The 7,882-nt window shown below is 53.3% G+C and overlaps 1 protein-coding gene across 1 annotated transcript in view; it reads left to right on the top strand.

Moving 5' to 3' along the window:
• OTOF (otoferlin) overlaps window positions 1-7,882 on the top strand; it is a 61,500-nt gene that overhangs the window by 37,525 nt on the left and 16,093 nt on the right. Inside the window, exons 21-26 of the mRNA XM_015616029.2 lie at window positions 299-433; window positions 1,240-1,401; window positions 2,327-2,446; window positions 3,962-4,123; window positions 5,415-5,577; window positions 7,372-7,502. Of these exons, the coding sequence (XP_015471515.1) occupies window positions 299-433; window positions 1,240-1,401; window positions 2,327-2,446; window positions 3,962-4,123; window positions 5,415-5,577; window positions 7,372-7,502 (873 nt within the window). The remainder of the gene's footprint in view (window positions 1-298; window positions 434-1,239; window positions 1,402-2,326; window positions 2,447-3,961; window positions 4,124-5,414; window positions 5,578-7,371; window positions 7,503-7,882) is intronic.

Raw genomic sequence — 7,882 nt, 5'->3', positions numbered from 1 at the left:
TGATTCCCTGTAATTCCCTGTGATTCCCTGTGATTTCCTGCCGGTTTAGGCAGAACTGGGTCACACTAAAGTGATTTTTTAGTCTTCCCAGTCCAAGGATCTCCAAGCTTTATGAAGCCTGGACACTGGGAATTATCCATCTCTGCTCATCTGCTATTGGATTGCTTCCCTTAGAAGAATCCTTGGGAAATTCCCAATGTCTCCCTGATCCAAAAAACACACAGCAGCCCCACCTGCCACCCTTTCCCAGGATCCTGGTCCATTCCTGCAGCAGTAGGAATCCCTCCCATTTTCCCAGGTTCTCAACGAGACCCTTTGCCCAACCTGGGACCAGCTCCTGGTGTTCGACAACGTGGAGCTGTACGGGGAAGCTCACGAGATGCGGGATGACCCCCCCATCATCGTCATCGAGATCTACGACCAGGACACCGTGGTAAGAAAATCCCATGGAATTGTGCGTGGTTTGGATGCCGGGATCTCTCCAGATTTGGAGGCAGAAGATTTGGGGAGCTTTTTTTCTCTCCTGATTCTTGGAAAATGGTCCTGTCACATCTACCATGGAGCTTCTGCTGCTCATAAATCTCAGATGTGGCTTGATGTATCTTATTTCTGGAGAGGGAAGAAAGAGGCTGCAGCCAAGGAGCCTTTCCATTTGGGAAAAGTGCTCATCCCTGGCCTCCTTGCTGTCCCAACCTTCAGCTGTCCCCAAACCTTCAAGGAGTCATGACTGAAAGTTTTCCCTGGGCTTTGGCACATCAAAACCAGAGCACTGATCTCATTCCTGGTCCAACCATGATGGGGAGAATCGCAGGGGTAATTTGGGAATTCCCATGTGGGATCCCCAACCCTAAGTGCTCCTGGGGAGAACCGCAGGGCTAATCTTGGAATTCCTGTGTTGGATCCCCAACCTCAAGCACTCTTGTGGAGAACCATGGGGCTATTCTTAGAATTCCCATATTGGATCTCCAACCCCAAGGACTCCTGGGGAGAACCACAGGGCTAATCTTGGAATTCCCGTGTTGGATCTCCAACCACAGCAGCTCTTGCGAAGAACCACAGGGGTAATTTTGGAATTCCCATGTTGGATTTCCAACCCCAAGCGCTCCTGGAGAGAATCACAGGGGCTAATTTTGGAATTCCCATGTTGGATCCCCAACCCCAGGCACTCTTGTGGAGAACCACAGGGCTGATCTTGGAATTCCCATGTTGGATCTCCAACCCCAAGTGCTCTTTCCGTAGGGAAAAGCCGACTTCATGGGCCGAACATTCGCCAAGCCGGTGGTGAAGATGTCGGATGAGCAGTACTGCCCCCCGCGCTTCCCGCCGCAGCTGGAATATTACCAGATCTACCGCGGCAACGCCACAGCCGGGGACCTGCTGGCCGCCTTCGAGCTGCTCCAGGTGCCAGCCGAACAAAGGGATGGGGAGAATGGATGCAGGGTTGGAAGGGAGAGGGACAACTGGGAATGACCAGGAATAACTGCCCCTGCACCTGGCTGTTGGTCTGCTGAGCCCTTGTAGTCTCTCTTGGATGGATCAACCACTTGTTGTTCATCAAAGACACCTGGAAGTGTTCGAGGCCAGGCTGGATGGGGCTTGGAGCAGCCTGGAAAGGCGGAAGGTGCCCCTGCCTGTGGAATTCAGTGGTCTGCAAAGTCCCTCCCAGCCCAAACCATTCCATGATTCCTGGCCTGGGGCAATGCCAGAGTTAAATTCTCCCAGTTTTTTTTGTGCCTCCTGTTCTGAAAAAGCTGAAATGCTTTTCCCGTCTCCTTTTCCTGCCAGGGCAGGTGCTCATCCAAGCCCTTTTTCTCCCGATTTTCCTTGGACTGGGGGAATTGCTCACATGGAATATTTGATCTTTCCCAAGCCCTGGACTGGAAATGGGACCTTAAAGCTGCTCCTGGGCTGAGCTCCGGGACCACATCTCCATTTCCTACTACAGCCCAGCAGATACAATTCCAGGATGGAGCAGCTCTGGGATGGGATACATTGGTGGGCTGAGAAGTTTGGGTTGCTCTGGGACTGTTCTGTGTGGAAGGACAGCAATTCCCAGAACCTTCTGCTCCTGTGTTTTCCCCTTCCCAAAGCACCTGCCCTGGGCTCTCAGCCCTCTGAGACACCCCAGATCCAACAACTGGGACCAGTTCCAGCTGGGACACAGCCCAGGTCCCTCTGGAATTTGCCCCTGCCCATGGCAGGGGTTGATCATTGAGGCCCCTCCCAACCCAAACCAATTGCGATTCCACAATTCTGTGAGAAGGACCAAAACCGCTTCCCAGCAGCTCAGAGGAGCAGATCCTAACCCGTGATCCATCTCCTGCAGATCGGCCCTGGGGGTAAATCAGACCTGCCCCCAATCGATGGCCCCACGGACATGGACCGAGGTCCCATCCTGCCGGTGCCTCTGGGAATTCGGCCAGTGCTGAGCAGATACAGAGTGGAGGTAACCAGTGTCCATGTGGAGGGCTGCCCGGGACAGGAGAGCATCTCCAAGGGTGCTGGAAGGGCAGGAGGAACTGGGAGTCAAGGATCTGTCTGTGGTGGCCAGACTTGGAACCAGGCTGCAGCATCCCTAAAAAAAACAGGGAATTAGATCATTCCTTGCTGTTATACCTGGGAAGGACAGTGAATGAGCAGCACCTGGGCTGAGATGCAGACCAGGGAACGTTTGAGATGGACACAGAGCTGGATCATCTGCTCCCAAAGCAATCCCATAGCTCAGATGTTCTGCACCCCAAAAGCCTCAGACAATGAGGATGGGATGCTTCTCATTACCCATGGATATCTAAAGGGGGATTTTGTATCCAAAATAGTGTGGGCACAACCCGGGGCAGTGCCCGTCCCCTGTGCTGGCACTGCTGGGGCACCTCCAGTGCTGGGGGCAGCTCTGGGCCCCTCCTGCCAGGAGAGCCCTGGAGGGGCTGGAGTGTGTCCAGAGCAGGGAACGGAGCTGGGAAGGGGCTGGAGCCCCAGGAGAGGCTGAGGCAGCTGGGAAAGGGGCCCAGCCTGGAGAAAAGGAGGCTCCGGGGGGACCTTGTGGCTCTGCACAAGTCCCTGCCAGGAGGGGACAGCCAGGAGGGCTCGGGCTCTGCTCCCAGGGAACAGGGACAGGACAAGGGGAAATGGCCTCAGGCTGGGCCAGGCCAGGCTCAGCTTGGACAGCAGCAGGAATTTCTCCCTGGAAAGGGAGCTCAGGCCTTGGCAGGGGCTGCCCAGGGAGCTGCTGGAGTCTCATCCCTGGAGGTGTGCAGGGAATTCCTGGATGTGGCACTCAGAGCTCTGGGCTGGGGACAAGGTGGGGATCAGGCCCGGCTGGGGCTCCATGGGCTGGGAGGGATTTTCCAAACAATTCCATGGTTCCGTGATGTGTCCCATGAGAGCCCATGTCCCTTGGAGGTCCCAGTGGACATCCATGACCCAGGCAATCCCCACAGGGATGTTCAGGGCACATCCTGGCCCAACACAAAGGTGTCTCTGCTCAGGTGAGGTGCCACTGACCAGGTCTCCAAAGGGATCTTGGCTCCTGGTTTTCCACACATTTGTGATAAATGAGTTGTGCTCTCACAATTTCAGTTGAGCCATGGGGAATGAGGAGGAGGGAAAAATCTCCATTTTTGGGAATTTTGGATGGTGGTAGTCTGTTATCCCAGGCAGGGACAGGGAAGTTTCCCCAGTGACACTGATTCCATTGGGACAAAGAGATGGCAGTGCTGCATCCAGAGCCACCACAGACGGACAGAGCTGCTCTGTGGATTCCCAGGGCAGGAAAAGGCCAGGAAGGGAGAAAAGCAGGAAAAAGGGTGTTGAGGGCAGCAGGCTGTCAGGAGGAGATACCTCAGGGATCCACCATTGCCCTGTGATGACATTGGCAGTGGGATCCCTCTCCATGGAGAACCAGCTCCCAGGGATTGTCCCTCTCACATTCACATGCTCCCTTCTCCTCCTCCTCCTGCCCTAGATCTTGTTCTGGGGGCTCAGGGACCTGAAGAGAGTGAACCTGGCCCAAGTGGACCGGCCCCGCGTGGACATCGAGTGTGCCGGGAAGGGCGTCCAGTCTGCCCTGATCCAGAACTACAAGAAAAACCCCAACTTCAGCACTTTGGTCAAGTGGTTCGAGGTGGTGAGTGTGGTCCCTTCCCTCTGATCCCTCAGCTGGAACCCAGAATTTCTGGAGCCCACCGTGGCTCCGAACCCTTTACTCCAGTTTTCCCAAAGCAATGGAGCACATGGACACCATTCCTTTCTTTACCTGAGGGCTCCCAAGCCATATTTTGCTGGAGCAGCTCTGCCCTAATCCCTACTGCTATTCCCAGCGTGATCCCATTCCTAATCCCTACTGCTATTCCCAGCATGATCCCATTCCTAATTCCTACTGCCCTTCCCAGTGTGATCCCATTCCTAATCCCAGCTGCCCTTCTCATCATGACCCCATTCCTAATCCCTGCTGTCCTTCCCAGTGTGATCCCATTCCTAATCCCTGCTGTCCTTGCCATCCTGATCCCATTCCTAATCCCTGCTGTCCTTCCCAGCCTGATCCCATTCCTAATTCCTACTGTCCTTCTCAGCCTGATCCCATTCCTAATTCCTGCTGTCCTTCCCAGTGTGATCCCATTCCTAATTCCTACTGCCCTTCTCAGTGTGATCCCATTCCTAATCCCTGCTGTCCTTCTCAGCCTGATCCCATTCCTAATTCCTCCTGCCCTTCCCAGTGTGATCCCATTCCTAATCCCAGCTGCCCTTCTCAGCATGATCCCATTCCTAATTCCTACTGCCCTTCCCATCATGACCCCATTCCTAATTCCTACTGCCCTTTCCAGTGTAATCCCATTCCCAATTCCTACAGCCCTTCCCAGTGTGATCCCATTCCCAATCCCTACTGTCCTTCCCAGCCTGATCCCATTCCTAATCCCTACTGCCATTCCCATCATGACCCCATTCCTAATCCCTACTGCCATTCCCAGCATGATCCCATTCCTAATTCCTACTGCCATTCCCAGCATGACCCCATTCCTAATCCCTACTGCTATTCCCAGTGTGATCCCATTCCTAATCCCAACTGCCATTCTCATCATGATCCCATTCCTAATCCCTACTGCCCTTCCCAGTGTGATCCCATTCCCAATCCCTACTGTCCTTCCCAGCATGACCCCATTCCTAACCCCAGCTGCCCTTCCCAGTGTGATCCCATTCCCAATCCCTACTGTCCTTCCCATCATGATCCCATTCCCAATCCCAGCTGCCCTTCCCATCATGACCCCATTCCTAATCCCAACTGTCCTTCCCATCATGACCCCATTCCTAATCCCAGCTGTCCTTCCCATCATGACCCAATTCCTAATCCCAGCTGTCCTTCCCAACCACCAAACCAGGCGCTCCCAGCCCGTGATAACCATCCCTCCTCTGCCTCCCAGGACCTCCCGGAGAACGAGCTGCTGCACCCGCCCCTGAACATCCGCGTGGTGGACTGCCGGGCCTTCGGGCGCTACACCCTGGTGGGCTCCCACACCGTCAGCTCCCTCCGCAAGTTCATCTACCGCCCGCCCGATAAGAAAGCCCAGCACTGGAACATGGCAGGTACCAGGACTGGGACATGGGGACCTGGTCTGGGACATCCCAGGGGAGAAGAGGGAGGTGGGATGGGCTGTGAGGTCCATGAGATGGTTGGCTAACCCACAGAACTTCTGGGTTTGGGTCCAGCCTCATCCAGAACTGCAGGACACACCCCAGCTTCAGCACTTTGGTGGTTCCAGGTGGTGAATCTCCACTTCCCTCTGAGTCCTCAGCTGGAACCCAGAATTCCTGGAGCCCAAGCTGTGGCTCCAAGCCCTTTGCTGTGGTTTCCTCACCAGGGTGAGGAGCCATGGGGTACAATCCATGATTTCCTGTTCATTTTTTGACCTCTGAGTCTTGCCTGCTCCCCCAGTTCCTGTAAGACAAGAAAGGTTCACCTCCAACATCTCTGCAGCTTCAGGACTTGTGTTCCCAGACGCTCCTCAGGACTGGGACAGGATTTGGCCACACTCAGTCCCTGTGGGGGCTGTAAAGAGCAGAGGTCCAGGTCCCTCTCAACCTCAATCCATCATCTTCTGTGGCCAAACCTGTCCCAGACCCACCCCATCCCAGTGGCCGAGGGCTTGGGAGCCATGGGAATTACTCCTCTCCCCCCAGCTTTGGGGCTGGAGGCTGGGCGAGATTCCCAAGGACGTGTCTGGTTCCGTCCAGCTGGACCAGGGGTTGTCTCCAAGCCAACGGAATCTTTCAGGACAATTTTCCCTGCCTCTTCTCTGGACATTTCCTGCTTATCCTCTACCTTCCTTTGCTGTTTGTGGGATTTTGGTCCTGCCAAAGGCTCTGTGCTCATTTCCACTGCTCCAAACAAGGTGGTCCCACAGTGCTCGGGCCTAAATCCTGCGGGATCTCACCTGAGCTCAGTTTCTGGCCTGAATCCTGTAGGGTCTTGTAACTTTTCTCTATAAAATTATTTTTAGTTTCTTTTTTCTCTTTCTCTGATTCTGCTGCACTTCTGTATTTTTCTTTCTCTTCTTGGATTTCTCAGTCTCCTCTGAGCCGAGCTCCTTTGGGATCCTCCCTCGTGGGGAGTCCCACTTATCTCAGTTCTTTAGGTTTGAAGAAAACTCCTGAGCTCATTAGAATCTTGTTTCTCATGTTTATTAGAAGGTCATCACAAACCTGGCAGGTCTCTCCAGCCTGGCTGCACAATTTAAATCACTGCAATCTGGTACATTTCTTTCTTCTGATGGCACAACAAGGCCTTGTGGTTCACTTTGGCTTTGAAAGCACAAAATGGCCTTGAACTACACAGTTCTTTTATCTTTATACTTATTTTACCCAATTAACAATAAACACATATATTATTTTTCTTAATGACCCAATGACCCATTACCTCTGTGCTGCACTGCGGCATTTTCTGACCAATCACTCACTATCACCCCAAAACTTCTAGAAGAAGAACATGAGGAATAAAGAAGGAAAAGAAACAATATTCTAAATCCTCCATCTTGACTTCTGCTTTCTAAACTAACTTTAAACTAACTTTTTCACCCAGTGACTTAAGAAATTCTCTAATCTACACACTTACACTTTTAGCTTTTCTATCTAACTTCGTTTTCATGTATCATCGTGAAAACATGCTCATGAATTTTATATTGTATGAAATTCACTGTTCCTCTGGATCTTAGAACTAAGTATAAGAAACAAAGGCACACACTCTGTGTCTCAGACTCCAACAGATCTCACCTGAACTCTCATTTTCTGGCCTGAATCCTGTAGGATCTCACCTGAACTATCGGTTTCTCCTCTCCACTGTCCCTCTCCCTTGTTCTTTCTCCTTTTCTGTCCTCTGTCCAGCCAAACACCTCAACGGCTGCCTGGCCATGACCAGCAGGGCCCATCGCTCTCGCCCCACAGGGGAGATCGTTGTCAACATGGAGCCCGAGGTTCCCATCAAGAAGATGGACACGATGGTGAAGCTGGAAGCTGTGAGTATCCATGTGGCAGCACCTTTTCCCTCATGGAATTGTCAATTTCTGAGGGATTTCAGCCTGAACTGTGTAGGCAGCGTGTCCCAGGGGTGTCGGGCTGCGTCACACTCAATGTGCCTGTGCCCGTCTTTGTGCCCAGAATGGGAATTTCAACTCCTTCTCCCACCCTTCTGCTCCAGAGCTTCCACCACAAAAACAGATTTCTGCCAAGCTGCTCCAGGGCTGGAGCCCCTCTGCCGTGCAGCCAGGCTGGGAGAGCTGGGGGTGCTCACCTGGAGAAGGATCCAGGCAGAGCTCAGAGCCCCTTGCAGGGCCCAAAGGGGCTCCAGGAGAGCTGGAGAGGGACTGGGGACAAGGAATGGAGGGCCAGGAGCCAG

The sequence above is a fragment of the Parus major genome, unplaced genomic scaffold, assembly GCF_001522545.3.
Source record: "Parus major isolate Abel unplaced genomic scaffold, Parus_major1.1 Scaffold330, whole genome shotgun sequence".
NCBI lineage: Eukaryota > Metazoa > Chordata > Aves > Passeriformes > Paridae > Parus > Parus major.
The sequence above is the reverse complement of the archived record's forward strand: the minus strand, read 5'-3'. Positions and strand labels throughout refer to the sequence as shown.